Here is a 14,739-nt window from a genome sequence, read left to right as displayed (position 1 = left end):
AAAAAAAAAAAAAGCCTATCGACACTTCATGCATTTGTTTCTTCACATTTTTTCTTGGAAATAGATGGGGTGTTAGTTTCAAATGGAATGGAAAACTAAGAGATTAATCCTTTTGTATGAATTGGGCTGACAGTATATTCATCTTTGCAGACATTTCTGATAAAAATTAGGAAACAAGTATATGAGGGCTAAGAAGTTTTATCAAGTAATAAAATTAATAGGTATGTGAATTATAAAGCTAATATTATGAAAGCATACCTTCTAGTGTAAAATTAGGTAATTCTACAGAATTCAGTATGTTGAACCAGCAGAGTCAGTGATAGATATCAGGTCCCATTCTGTGCTGAGCAGTGTTGTTGAGTCAGCAAGGCTACTGGGCATTCATTGTGGTGTCACTGCAGTAAATTTTAGTGGATTTGGATTTAGATGTTTAGTTGAAGGATTATGAGTGGGGAACAAGGGGACTTAATTCTGAGGTATTCGTAAACATCTTTAAAAAAATGGATGCGACTAGTATATAATGCTCTAAACCTAACCATATCTGCCTCATTTGAACAGCTGTAGTTTGGGTTTGAAAACATTCTGAATTTTGGGGATAATATTGAGGACGTTATTTCCTTTATCATGAGGCACTTGTCCTGGTATAGAACAAACTAGAGATTCTACTAATTGCAGAATCTAACTTTTCCCCCTCTTTATAAAATAAAGCTTCAACTACATTGTTGAAGTGGAAAGAGCACTGAACTGGGAATGAAGACCTACTGCAACAATTCCTTAAATGACTAATTTACACCCCCTAAGTTTTTAAGCCACTGGGACAGTTTTCTAAAATAAATTAACAGATTTCCTTCCTTCTCTAAAAGGAATATAGCAAAGAATATACTAAAAAGAATATGCTAAACTTTTCTGATGACCTGTAGTTATCATTACAATTATCACTGTGTGTGCACAACAGGGCCAACATGCTTGTGTGTACCTTTCCAACCAACGGTGGCTGTCCGGTGCAGGATTACACACACCCAATCTGTATATCTACCACCTCTTCATTAAAACAACTTTAGGGGCAGGCAGTGTCTCACCAAACGAGTACTATTTCTCTGGAAGGAATCAATTCCTAAGTACAATTTTGGAGATGTAGCCCTTACTACCAAAACCTATTTGGTTCTTACGTTCCACACAGCAAGTGATCAAGAGTTTGTACAAGGAGGGATTTTTCCTTAAAATTTGCCAAATATATTTAGATTCTGAGTTCACGCAGGAACACAGTATCTATTTCTAGAAGATAAAAGTGTGCATAAAACTGGTAAAAACCCCCTGAGATATACCATTGAAAGGCAACAACATATTACAGGATAGTAGTGTAAATAGTTTATTTGCTCATATGCCATGAAAAGACCAGAAAAGTAACATGAACTGCTTTTATAAAACATTTCTAATATTGCTAAGAAGCAGGCCCATTAATAGACAGAAAAGAACATGCCAACATTACTGTCTGTAGATTAATAAATAGGCAATTATTTTAACATATGCTCATCAGCACTGAGCTTTGGAAAACAGCTGCTTGTGGTAAAGGACCAACTACTTGTGCTACATCTCATGGTCAAATTGCTTTCTTCATCAAAATGAATGTTCAGTCAACAGAAAGACAAAATCTTGGCATGTTCTTTTTCAATTACACATTTCGGAAAATGTGCTAGCAGGTGGCAGTTTAAACGTAATCTTTCTGTAAATAGGTATGCTAAAGTGAAATGTAACTGATCCCTAAACTGTCCTTGTAGTTAAATATATATATTAAAAAAAAACTATAAGTTAAAATAACATTCAGATTGTATAGCATAGGCTGATGCATTTTTAAACAATATTTACAATATTACCCAGAGGCTTAGGTGGGAATTAAAGAGAAGTGTAAAAACCATAAAAAACTGCACCAGTTTTATAGCAAAATATCTGTACATTTAAAAAGAGATCATATAACTACACATTATCAAGGAAAATGGGACCTTCACCATGGAGTTCACATAAGCACAACATAAAATAAGAAATTCAGTGGTTAAATACTATACAATAAACTTTACAATTAATATATTGATGTAATGTACCAAGAAGGTAAGCCAGAAGCAGAATGTATATTATGAAAAGTACAAATTAGCTTCAGTCCAGTTTTTGACTTTGGAATGGATCAAGTGCCGTGCCAGAGAGGAAGGAAAAATAACAGTGGCTTAGTTGGCTGTTCAGTCCCATTACATAGCATTTAAGCTTAATCCCAATGTGAATACTTGAGCAATTTCACTGCAGTTCCTCATAAAGTAATGAGAAATAAAATAACTTCTTAGCTTTGATATATGAAGCCAAATATATCTTCTCCAATTTACAAAAGGAAGCAGCAGCAAAACAAAACCTTGCGATTGTCAGAGGAAAATAAGGCCAGGTTACTAACACTACGCTGCTAGCAGAAGTAATCTTGAATGCTTGTTCATAGAGCTAGTGGACTTCTCCCTGGCTGGCAAGGCACTGATTTATATTCTCAGGATTGACCCATAATGGTCCTCAGAAATCCTAACAGTGATTACTGAGATGTTAATTTTAGTGCTAATTAATAAATACATTTTGCATTATTTTTTAAAAGCTGCCTCTAGCTGAAGAACACAGTACTGCAAATAAGTCTTATACAACATTTGTATGCCATCATATCCTTGCATTCAGACTGGTGAATGTCTCTCAGGGCAGTGTACCCTAGCACAGAAGCAGGAGAATGTGAAACAAGAGAGAGAGTTGAGTGACTTCTCCTGTGCCACTGCAATTGCATCTTGTCTCTACTTTGCTGGGGCTTGGTTATGGGCAGAAGGAGTTTATCATGTGGCTTTTTCCTTCTTCCATGTTGCAAGCCGTTAAAAATACAAAGTTGATGGGTATGGCTGAAACACAAAATTAATTTCTTAAAAGATATCTCAGCAAAGGAAGCCCACAGCAGATGCATCCATGTTATTTACAATTTATCAGGAAACCAGGGTGGGCCATCATGGGACAATCACAATGGCAGGTAATGAATCTAATATGAAATTTACATTTTGGTTAAAAAATTGAATAACATACTGGTGTAAAAAGATACCTAATCAAATCAAATCCTATTGCTTTGATTAATCTGAGCAGGTACTTCCACTTTTAGGCACTTGTTAACAAAGGTTGAAAGGAAAGCCCATCATTTTTAAATTCCTATGTGTTTGCTAAATCTGAGCCCTTAGAATATATTATCTATGTTCAAGGCTGCAGTTAAATGGTAGCACATAAATTTCCTGTGGACAGTTTCAATCACGCACACCCTCCATTCATACAGGCAGGTCTCAGGTTCACATGGTTATTTCGGCACCGTTAACAGAACGCAAGTTCTGATCATCAAAGCGCCGCCTGACACTTCTCCTCACCGCATCGGCTCGTCTGTATGGTTGGTTTCTAAGATCTGTAAAGAGGAGAGCACCAATGAGAACCGCAACCTTTAATATCATGTGTCTAAGCAAGACAAAGGCCAGCTGGCAGCCAATCAAAGCAGCTTGTGTAGAAGAGTCAGCTAATGGGCCCTTCAAACTCAATGAGTATTTGAGCCAAAGACATGTACTTTGCCCTCAATATTTACAGTCAAACAAAACAGGATATAATACTGGTGGGATTCTGTAACTTTTAGAAAAATATATAGGAGAAGAGATTGCTTCTGTCACTGGCCAGAGAGTCTAGCTGAAGTCTTGTTTTGAAATGTTTCTTCATTTAGAAATACTGTGGCTTACTTTTGGGTTTTTTTTCCCTTTCTAGAAACCTGAATGTCAACAATAATTACAATGAATTTTAAACTGCAAAACTAGTAAAACCAACTGCCCTGTTCTATCTTATCTGAAATTTTAATCAAGGAAGGAACCCACAACTAGTTTGCAGAGACAGGTTCCATTATTTTTATTCCATTAATATTAGCTGAAGTCAGTCATTTATTTTGGGAATTAGAAACATAATGCTCAATTAACCACTAAATAAAAGTAATCACTAAATCAAAATACTCCTCCAGGGGCCGGCCCAGTGGCGCAGCGGTTAAGTGTGCACGTTTCGCTTTGGCAGCCCAGGGTTTGCCGGTTCAGATCCCAAGTGCAGACATGGCACCGCTTGGCAAGCCATGCTGTGGTAGGCATCCCACATATAAAGTAGAGGAAGATGGGCATGGATGTTAGCTCAGGGCCAGTCTTCCTCAGCAAAAAGAGGAGGATTGGCAGCAGATGTTAGCTCAGGGCTAATCTTCCACACAAAAAAAAAGAAAAAAAACCTCCATTCCTAAACATTCTTTCCTGCCACCCAGTATTTTTTGTTTTTCATTAGAGGGCAGAAGTTGTATGGGCCTTCCTGCATTTTCCAATTTGTATTGCAAATGCACAGAAGAATGCCTAACATTAAAAAAAATGCCTTGTTGAATGAATGAATCAATCAACCACTACATATCAGTTCAAGTAGGCATTGTTCTAGAAGGAGAAAGTGGGATGAACAAGAGGAATTTTATTTTATGTAAGGACTCTTAGCATGACAGCATGCTTTCTTAATGAAAAAGGCAGGTATTAGTGAATATGTAGCTAGCAGGTAGCCTTTTGATGGAGTCAGGGTATGGTGAAAAAAATAATAAAGCAGGCTTTATACTTTTGCCCCTTGTTTTGTTCAATTAGTACCAGTTTCCTTTTCATTAACTTAGTATTATTGACTTCTGCTGGGAAGCATTCTACCTTTAGAAAGGGAAACTCAAACAAATAACAGAATTAAACCAGAGTGAATCTGTCTTATCCCTTCACCTACTGAGTAGACTGAAAATGGAGCTGATGGGCCACACCTGACCCACAGAAGGTTTGGCCCCCAACTTCTATTTTAAATATAGTTTCCCCATATTTAACCTGGCAATTAATGTAAAAACCAGGATTTCTGACTTCTCTTGGAAAAGTGGAGGATCTGGAAATAGTGGGCCCAAATTCTTTCATGGCAAAAACACGCCGGAGCTGAGTGAGCGCTGAGACCTAGGCTCTCAGGTTCAGCACAGTCCCCACCAGCCCAGCTCCTGACTCACTGGAATTTTTGACCCTGACCTACTCCTGGTAAATTCAAGCAAAGAAGTTTTGCATACCCTAATCCTCTCAAGCCTCTGCTTCCTGGCCCAGAGTGGTAAGGAAGGTCAGAATTTCACTTCTGGCTAAGGATGTGCAGTGTCCTGCAGCTCTGTGATTCCTGAGTCTATAAAAGCTAGAGATCACGTTCCCTGGCCAGGACTTTCATTTCTTTAGGTCAAAATGGGGTTTATTGAATAACTTGAAGGCCAAGAAGGCAGTGAGGGAAGGACATCCTAGCCACCCAAAGCAAGTACAATCATCAGCAAACACCCTTGCCCAAGCCATCACATTTGAGAACATGAAAGCAGGCCAGAAAGAGTCCAACAGAGAGGCTCAGCCTCACATCACTGGAATGTGAGGTACAAAGACTTCTCCCTGATCAGACTCTCACCAGTATTACCCTCAGCCATAGACTGAAACCATTGATCTGCATACAGAGAGAGGAGGAAGCTAAGTAAAAAGTGATGCTTGCCAGCTCTGTGTATCCTCCACCACCGGTGTGCTAGAAGAAATCCTTACCCTCGAGTGAACATTTGGAAATTTAGTGATATTATTCTTCTTTAAAGCTAAACAGAAAAAAACAAAAACACAAAATGATGGTTAAGTAAAAATGGGATGAAAATGGAAAGCATTTCAACTTAGTGCTTAACATTCCCGGGCATGTTAGCCAACAGAGGAAGAGAGTGGGAAGCCACTACTACAAGAGACATTAGATGAAACAAGAAAAGGATGAGCGTGTCTTCCCACCCAGCTCTCTGACCACCCAGATCCAAGCTGCTTTGAAGTTTGGCTCCAGAACGATAGATAGCCCAGCAGCAAAACTGACAATAAACATTAGCCAAGTAGAAGACAGTTTCTAGCCTTGTTAATAAGCACTGGTGGGCAAGCACACTGCAGAGCAGGCAACAACACACCACATCTTTTGATATCTTCAGAGACAGAGGAACATACATAAAAAAGTGCAATTCATAGAAGAGTTAATGCCACAAAACAAACACATACCCAGTTCCATGTCAATCTCAGCATGGGAGTCAAACAATGGCTCTTTCCAGTTAGAGTGAGTGCTTCCCTTGTCTCTTTTCTAATCAACTGGGCACTGCAGAGCAGTCTGTCTCTTATCCAGCCATCAGGAACTAATCCAAGGCAGTTACTTTTTAGGAAGATTTGATTTTTTTTTTTAATTCTAAGAACAGTGGCATTTTCTAGAAATAGGTATTTTTCTATTAGTATTTCTGGTGCCACTATCCCAACCAAAGAAGTAGGTCCAGATATGATCTCACCACAGAAGAAATACCGTTTGTTTGACATGGAACAGAGCCACCAGCAAAGAAGCATGAATGAGATAAGACGGTGGGGAGCTCCTCAGCCTCTGTTTTCACTTCCTGCCTTGCAGCCCTGCTCCAGCACAGAATTGCTGATGGCTGAACTTGAGCATGACATGACAATCAGAGGGGAAAAAAGCTATGGATTGCCTCTATCAGCTTATACAGGCTTCCAGGTCAAATGGACTCCCTGTGTTAAAGCTCGTGCCATCAGCTCCAGCACACTGGATGATGGCTATGGACTACGTAAGATACTTAAGAAAGGTTCAATTTACAGCTGCGCATAGTTCACAGTTTCTTCTGCAAATCATTTTGCAACTTTAGAGCACTGTATTCCTAAGCACTTGTATAGCAAGCTCATTTTACTATCAAAGCACCTTAACCGAGTACAAAAAGGCTAGTTTAATATCTATAAACCTATTAGAACACAGTAAGTACTCAGGAAATGTTAGGTAGCATAGTATTGTTATTAATGACTATCATTTTGTCTTCAAAGATATCAGCCCCAAAATCTTATTAGCAACCTAGTTGGTCCCAAGCCTGATTCTCAAACAAGTGCTCTATTTACTATTTTTCTGAAAATTTCTGCAAGCAATTCTACTAATTCAGCTCACACACACCCAGACCGTCAGAGCCATGTGGATTCCTAGATGTACGGAAAGTTTCAGTAAGTAAGCAGGAATGACTGAAATAAAAAAACCATGCAGCGTGAAGACAACATAAACTAGAACATGGTGGAGATGGCAATTCCATGCTAGCAGATTGGGTGGCCCTGACAGACATACAGAGGGATATAAAAGGTCAAAAAATCTGTAGCAACCTTTTAAGAGCATCAGGTGAGAAAGACTAATAGTTTAGTAATGGTATTCCTCAGTGAGAACAGGTTCGCAGAAAAATCGAGAGCCACGCTTGGCGGTGCGAGCAGTAAAGGGCACAGTCTTCAACACTGCATCAAAAATGACAGCCAAACAAGACAAACAGAAGAGAGTAAAAAGCCAAGATCTATTGCATTAGTACACGGTTAGTGCTTTGTTAATCATACCTGGGGAAGGGGCGGGGAGGGTGGGCAGAGAAGGAAGGAAAGTAATATATACCCAAGTGAGTTCATAAAGTCTGAAAGAGTTATTCAATCTGGGGTTTGGTGGTAGGGCGGAAAATGGAAAACGTTCCAAGGAGAATAAAAACTGCTCCATAAGCAGATATTCAGTCACCTCCAATGGCAGATTAATGATTAGGTCAGGCAAATGGAAACTGAACACTTGACTCATTCTACAAACCAAGTGTCATTAAGATGGAGAACAGTGATGAAAAAGGAACACTAAGTTCTTAACGTGCAAGGCTGGATGCTTCTCTACCTAAAAGTTCATCTAATGTGGCACTGAGACTAAAAGGTTCTTACCCAAGAAGATTTGTTCCTGGTCTCGCTCAGAGCGGAGCCTCCCCCTCAATATTGAGGAGGCAAGGAGCAACGCTTACCAATGGGGCTTTATCTGGGGGCCATCTGCAAGCCATCGCAGGGTGAACACTGAGATCCGGGCAGGCACATGTCTACAGTATACATGTGCACCGAATATAGAGACCGGCATTTTCACTAACCACTTACCCATCCACTCAGGACTTAACACTGCTTTACTCTGGGCAAGGAATTCTTTATTGACTTCCTTTTTTAGTGATTTATTTACTTATTTCCTTGGGTCTGAGCTGGTGAAAAAGTTTGTGGTTTTGGCAGTTTGGGATCCCTATTTACAATGCTGACTAAGCTATTAACAGGAAATGAGAAGTCAAAAGTGTAAGAGTTATATTTTTAAAAAATTAGGACAACTGGGGAAATGTGAATAATAACTGCATATTTGATATTAAGGAACTGTTAGTTTTGGAGGTGTGTGAAAATAGTTACTGTGGGTATGTTTGTTTGCTTTACTAAGGAGTCTTTATTTTTCGAAGATACATACTGAAATATTTCCAAATGAACTTGTATGTCTTGGATTTGCTTCTAAACAATCCCAGAAGTTGAGGAATGGGAGGTAGGTAGAAGCAGACCAGTAACGAGATGGGCCATGCACTGAAGATTGGTGATGGGTACATGGGAACTCATCATACTATTCCATATACTTTTGTATATCTTTAAAATTTCCCACACAAAAAAAGTTTCAAGTATTTTGGAAGCTGATAAACAGTATTCATATGCAACAGACATGAAAGGAAAGTCACTTGCAGCCAGTGCCACAAGACAGTGGCCCAAATTATTATCCTGTTCTGTAAGAGGGCATGCAGAAACTCTGGAGAACTGGTTCGAGCAGAAAGCATTAAGCTACAACTTAATCAGACAAGAACCGAGCTGGGTTAGGCACCATTCCTAGCTGACAGAACGACCATTCCCCAAGCCTGGGCCAGAGGTCCACTGGCCCTCCAAATGAAAGCTCCAGCTCCTGATTTCCTATTGTCTTCAGTTACTCTGAATGAGCAGAGTAACTGAAATGCTCTTTAAAAGAGCATGCTGGAAAACCCTGCATTGACTGTAGTTAGTACAGACCCCTGAATGGGGTCTACAGCATTTACCAGGCAGTTGCATAAGAGTGGTCGCAAGGAAGAAAATGGAGCACGGTAACCAATCGAAGACAATGGAAAACCATTAGGAGAAGGAGCCCTGGTGAAATTTACAGAGTTGTAATGATACTGAGAAACAAGAAGGAGATTTTTCAGAGAGAGAGTGTTGGGGTCTCTGATAGGGAGTAGACAGGCTACTATAAATATCCTCAAACTAGCATGGAGTCTGCATAATTCTGGATGTGAATAAGTCAACTGAAGAACTTGTAAACCCTGGACAAAAGCAGCAACAGAATCTGCAAGTGGCCCAGTATGGGTGAGGGCATGGGATTTCCATGGGCCACGATGAGGAAGTATCTTTTACCTGTGATAATATCTTCAATGGCACCATCTTTTCCTTCGTACACATGTCTGTTATCTTTAACTTGTCGCCTTCTTAATTCCGCAATTAATTCTTGCTGCTGCCTCTTTGATTTGTGGGAAGGAGACTGAGAAGAAAGAAGAATAGCAGAGATGAGTGGGACCAGCACTGACTGAAGTTTGAGAAAATCCAGCATGTGCCTGAGAACTATGTTACGGATAAGCAGCCTCAGCCAAAAATACAGACAGCACCATCCCAACAATCTGCTCAAACAGAGAAAAACGCAGCAAGCTCCTGGGAAGAAAACTTTAACAGAAGCACACACAAAACTCCAGCTGACAGCAATGGGAAGGCTCAATCCTATGCAACAAGAGGCAACTGGTAATAACCACCAACTTCTTAAACTCCAGGGCAGTGGATCACGACGAGGAATACTTTGACCTGCCAGCCTGTAAGGTCTTTACCTACGATGTCTCCCTCCATGAAACACGCTCCCATGCCTCCTCACGAAGCCCGCCAGCTACCAAGGCCAGCACCAACAGTGCACCCATGAAGCCACCCCTGGACACCAAGCTGTCCAGTCATCAGGTTACCTGGTATGACCTTTCTGTACCATCTGTGCTTAAGTTCCCCATCTCTATAAACTTGGAAATGCTAAACAAACAGGCTCTTAGCCTCATTCTAGTGGCTACTGAACAAAGTAATGAAGGAACAAAGGTCCATTTGCTAAGTTTCCAGGCCCTACAAGGAACCGGTGAGGATCCTCTCCAAATCTGGCTTCCTGCCTGTCTCCTCTGCTTGCCTCTGGGGAGCCATCGGGGCCTCCCTCCGTGGGGGCCATCTCAGAAGCCTGGCACACCTCACCTTTGGATCCTGCTGCTCCATCAGAGCTTCTTGCTCCAGGAGTTTTTCCATGAGTGCTTGTTCCTGCTTTTTCCTCAGCTCATTTTCCTCTTCTGCTTGCTGGGTAAAATCAAAAGAACAAAAAGATTAGTGGAAATGACAGGAGACAAAAATTTAAAAGCCATTCTTAGAGAATCCTTGGTGAGCCAGGAATTAGAGTCAATGGAAGGTTCGGAAAGTCTACACTTTAGGACTATATTGAACTCTGAATTGGGGTTTCATGCTCTGTCGATATCACATCTCTTCAAAACCTCATAGCTGAAATTCACCTCCAGAAGTCCTCTCTTGATGATCCACTCACACTGCTTCTTAGTCTCAGTCCCACAGATGTGGTGACAACCTGCCCTCCCGGCAGCTCTGCTCAGTGATTTTCACATGCGTTTGCTGTACTTCCAAATTCTGTCCACTTACTACAGCTTCTCTGAAAGCAAGATCTCAGGTACCTCTCCTCTTGCCCATTGTTAGGGGAAAACCGCCATTTCCTCGCCTCTTGGTCCCTTCAGGGGCCTCAGCCGAGTGACACTCTTGGGCCCTCTCGCCATAGCTCACTCCTTCCCAAGGGAGGCAGGGGGACTAGTCTGATGAATGGGAAGAAGAAATCAAACAGGCTCACCTCAGCTCAGCCCTCTTGGGCATTCTCTCTTTCAAAGCCCAGCCTCCCTAGAGAGACTTCTAATAGTGTAGCTGAGAACTGACGGATAAGAGGCTGGAGTGTAAGCTCACAGATACACACCCTGTCCTCCAGTCCAGCTTTCATCAGTAATAAAGTTCTATTTTGATCTCTGTTGCTTTCAAGTTTCATTTGGTTCGAACTCAGGAAGAGAAAGGAGGGATGACATCCTAAAATCCCAACATCCAGGTCAGTATCAGCGTCAGACTGGGAGGTTATTCAACATGTAATATCTAGGGCAAGTAAAGCATCCCATAGCATCACTGCCAGACAAGCGCCTCATGGAGGTACCGAACAGGACCACAGGGAGAAATGGTAACACGGAAGGGGCACGCTGCTAGACAGGTTATGACCTGTGACACCCCACTGACCACCAAGGGCAGCTTCTCTTTTTTCTCTGCTTGATGCACATCCCTGCTGCAGTGCTGGGCTTTGAGACCAACCAGAGCCACTTCCCAGCTTGTAGTATATAATTTAAAAATAGCACGTATTTTCTCTTTAGACCTTAGACATAATTTGTGAAGAAATGTGGTCACAGCATATAACAAAAGCCACCTTGAGCCTTCTCTGCAGCACACAAGCATTGCTAGCCAGTGGAGCCCAGAGCACCACAGTCAGCAGCAGCTGGTGGCCGTGACCTTCTCGTGGCCCAGAGCTCCCAGCATCCTGCACATGGACGTCTGCCGTGTTTGTGTTCATCCTCACTGCCAACGACACCTTCCTTCTGCAAACAGCCTGTGATATGATTGCTACCCTAAGCCATGCTGAGAGAAGATGAAACCTTTTGAGTTTCAGTAAAAGGCCGGAGGATGGTTCTCCAAAGCCATTAAATGGCACTGGAGAAGTAACCCATTATTTCCAATTCCTGTTTCTGAAAAATGTAGATAACCCTGCCACATACCCCTCCCCTCTACAATCACACTCCTCCTTCCTCCACCAACATTACCATTGTTATATACAGACAACATAGATTGCAATGTCTCTTCAGTAGGCTAAACCCTAATGTCCTCTTTGTCATTCTTTCTCGAAGGACAAATTCCTCTGACACATGCCTCTTTGGGTCATGTGCTCTTTCAAGACCACGGCCCCGGATTATGTCAGAGGGCTTCCCATTTAAAGGAGGAGCCATTATTGGTCCAGATAACAACAACAACAAAAAAAACAGTAACCATCCTTCCTAGTGCCATCTTTCAGTCCACACTAGAGCAATGTTGGTCTAGACAGCCCGAAGGCCTGGGCAAGACTAACACAACCAGACTCTCCCGGAGCTCAGTGACAGCATCTTTGCCACAGGCCAGGGCTCACTCTTTTTACCTTCTCAACTCTATGGGAGCCTGGATTTTCTAAGTCCTTCACCCTGCCTGCGAGGTGAAGAGTCAACAGGACAACAATGGTCTTGGAGCATCTCACTTGCCCTGAGGAGCAGGCAAGAGCTTTTGTTTTGGGGCTGAACCCCAGGACTGGCTGGGCAGAGACAGGGAGCATGACGGGCTGAGGGTCCCAGGAGCTCTCAGCCTCCAGAGGGCCAGAGACTGCTGTCTCATACTGTCCACCCAGATCTGCTGCCCAGAGGAACAGGTGAGGCCTCTGCAGAGCAGCAGAGACGCAGACACAGCTCTAGGAGGAAACCTGCTTGACGAATAATGCCACAGAAGGCATTAAAGGACGCCATGCTCCCATTTACCTTATAGGCTTTCACGAACCGGACAAAGACGGGAAAGAAGACAGAGGGTGGCGTTGTCTTGGGGTTTTCTCCAAAATACTTCACTACATCATCAAAGGCGTCCTGTGAAGAAGCAAATTTCTCTTGAATCTCGTCAGTCACAGCATTTGAACTTGACACTCTGGGGGAAGAGCCGCAGCAGAGCAGCAGGGACGACCCAGCGGCTCCCACAGCTCCCTGGTCTCTTCCCTCCCTCGCTCCCCAGGATTCTCCGCAGCCTCCGTGTGCCCCTGGAATGCCCGGTGAAGGGCAACCAGAAGAATGCAACGGTGCTGCACGGGAGTTCATCGCTGGGACCTCCTGCCACTTCTATACACCTTCACACACACACACACACACGAGGAACCACTCCCTTCAAGAGCTTCCTGAGGCCATGGCAGAACGCCTTAAAACCCACAAGGTTAGAAGGGACCATAGAAGGCACTCAGACTTCAAATCCCAACCACTCCTTAAAGCATCCCCACATTAGGGACACTAAAGTCTCTGCTTGAACTCTTCCATGACACAAGATAGCCAGCCTCAAATGGGAGCCATTCCACCACGTCTGCTTTCTGAGTTCCCACAACACTCTGTCTTTCCTTCTACGGTGGTGTGCAGTCTGGCTGTTTTCCAAGTGCATAAATTTGACCCGCCAGTGTAGCATAAGATTTCGAGGCCAAGGCCTACAGAAACCAACAGTGGGAACACTGCTTTGCTGAGCACAAGCCTGATGCATGTTGGCTGAACTGAATACAGGACTCACACAGAAGAAGCCTAGGAGGAGAAGGTGAGGGGCAGGGGCAGGAATGGCCTCCAGAGAAGAGAGTCAAGACCCCAAATTAGAAGAGGACAATGAGCAAGACAGGGGCACTTCCAGGCGCAATATTTTGGAAGATCCCCTCCATGATAATCATTAGCTACATAAGAAACCTACCCTCAGCAGACAAAGGGCAATTTTCCCCCAAAGCCAGGCCTGGTATCCCAGATGGATACCACTTCTCTGTGGGTGGTATCACTTCTTTGTGGGTGTCAAGGGGCTGTACAGACAGTTACCTGTGCAATCTTGGCATCATCCTGCAGCTTCTTCAGCTTCCCCTCATTGTTGAAGATGAACTCCTTCAGCAGCGTGTTGTGGTCATGCATGGTGTACTCCCTCTTGGTCAAGTCCATGCCCCTCTGGAGCTCCTTGACGTCGAGTAAAACATTCTCAAGGGAAACTGCAGTAAAGAAAGCAATGTCCCCGTGAAGGTCCAAACCACCCTGAGTCTGGCTGGTCAGCCAAGTTCTTGGTGGATTCCCAGGGATACTCAAGGGGCTTAGATCTAGTTTCCAGCTTTCAGAACTGAGATCCTTTAATATGAACAAGTCACTAAGTACTCACTACCAGGCACAGCACTAAATTCTTTATATGCACCGATTCATTTGCATGTTTAGCCCATTTTGCTAACAAGGAAAAAGCAGCATAATGAGGTTACATGGCCTGTCCCAGGTCACACAGGAGGTGGCAGGGTTGGAGTTCAGATAACAACCGCGGACTCCAAATTTTGTGCTTGGACCCAACTATTCCATTTCTTGTACAGAAGATGATAACTTGTTGGCTGACCTGTAGGCTCAGAGGTTCCTTAACTGTGACAGACCGAAGACCTTATCCTCTACCTAACGCTTTTAACTCTTTTGCATTTCTGTGGCTGTCCAGCAGGGGGTAGCATTTTACCTGTGGAACTTTCGTTGTACTGCCCGCTAGGACCCAAAGCAACCTTGGACAGCTTCTTTTTGATAAACAACCCTTTCCTGCGTCAAAAGCATTTATTTGCAGGGAGCTGTCCACCTGCAGTGTGGCCACCCTCCCAGAGCAGGAACACTCCTGCAGCCTCCTGCCAGAGGTCTGCGCCCCACCTCTGGCTCCCTACGACGTCCCCCAGCTCTGCACGTGGATGAATTACAGAACAATGCAGTATGTTCTCCCCTCACTAGATTCACACTGTCTTCTTCACCTTTGACTCCTCAATGCTTAGGAAAGTGCCAAGTACATAGCAGCGACTCGGAAAGGTTCGCTGTATAAACGAAAGACGAGTGAATAAATGAGTGAAGGTATAAAGAATCCGCGT

At 43.0% G+C, this 14,739-nt stretch overlaps 1 protein-coding gene across 27 annotated transcripts in view; it reads right to left on the bottom strand.

Moving 5' to 3' along the window:
• Window positions 1-1,345: 1,345 nt before the first annotated feature.
• FMNL2 (formin like 2) overlaps window positions 1,346-14,739 on the bottom strand; it is a 294,823-nt gene continuing 281,429 nt past the window's right edge. For 7 of the 27 annotated variants that reach the window (XM_014732462.3, XM_070240952.1, XM_023622915.2 and 4 more), the window contains 5 exons: window positions 13,685-13,848; window positions 12,614-12,715; window positions 10,221-10,319; window positions 9,360-9,483; window positions 1,346-3,457 (listed from right to left, as the gene is read on the bottom strand). In XM_014732462.3, coding sequence (XP_014587948.2) covers window positions 3,348-3,457; window positions 9,360-9,483; window positions 10,221-10,319; window positions 12,614-12,715; window positions 13,685-13,848 — 599 coding nt within the window. In that variant the 3' untranslated portion in view covers window positions 1,346-3,347. Of the gene's footprint in view, window positions 3,458-5,598; window positions 5,693-7,268; window positions 7,395-9,359; window positions 9,484-10,220; window positions 10,320-12,613; window positions 12,716-13,684; window positions 13,849-14,739 lie in introns of all 27 variants that reach the window. The other 20 variants (XM_023622922.2, XM_070240956.1, XM_023622918.2 and 17 more) reach the window with 5 other exon arrangements.

The sequence above is a fragment of the Equus caballus genome, chromosome 18 (assembly GCF_041296265.1).
Source record: "Equus caballus isolate H_3958 breed thoroughbred chromosome 18, TB-T2T, whole genome shotgun sequence".
Lineage (NCBI taxonomy): Eukaryota > Metazoa > Chordata > Mammalia > Perissodactyla > Equidae > Equus > Equus caballus.
Note: the sequence above shows the minus strand (reverse complement) of the source record. Positions and strands in the feature narration are given on the sequence as shown.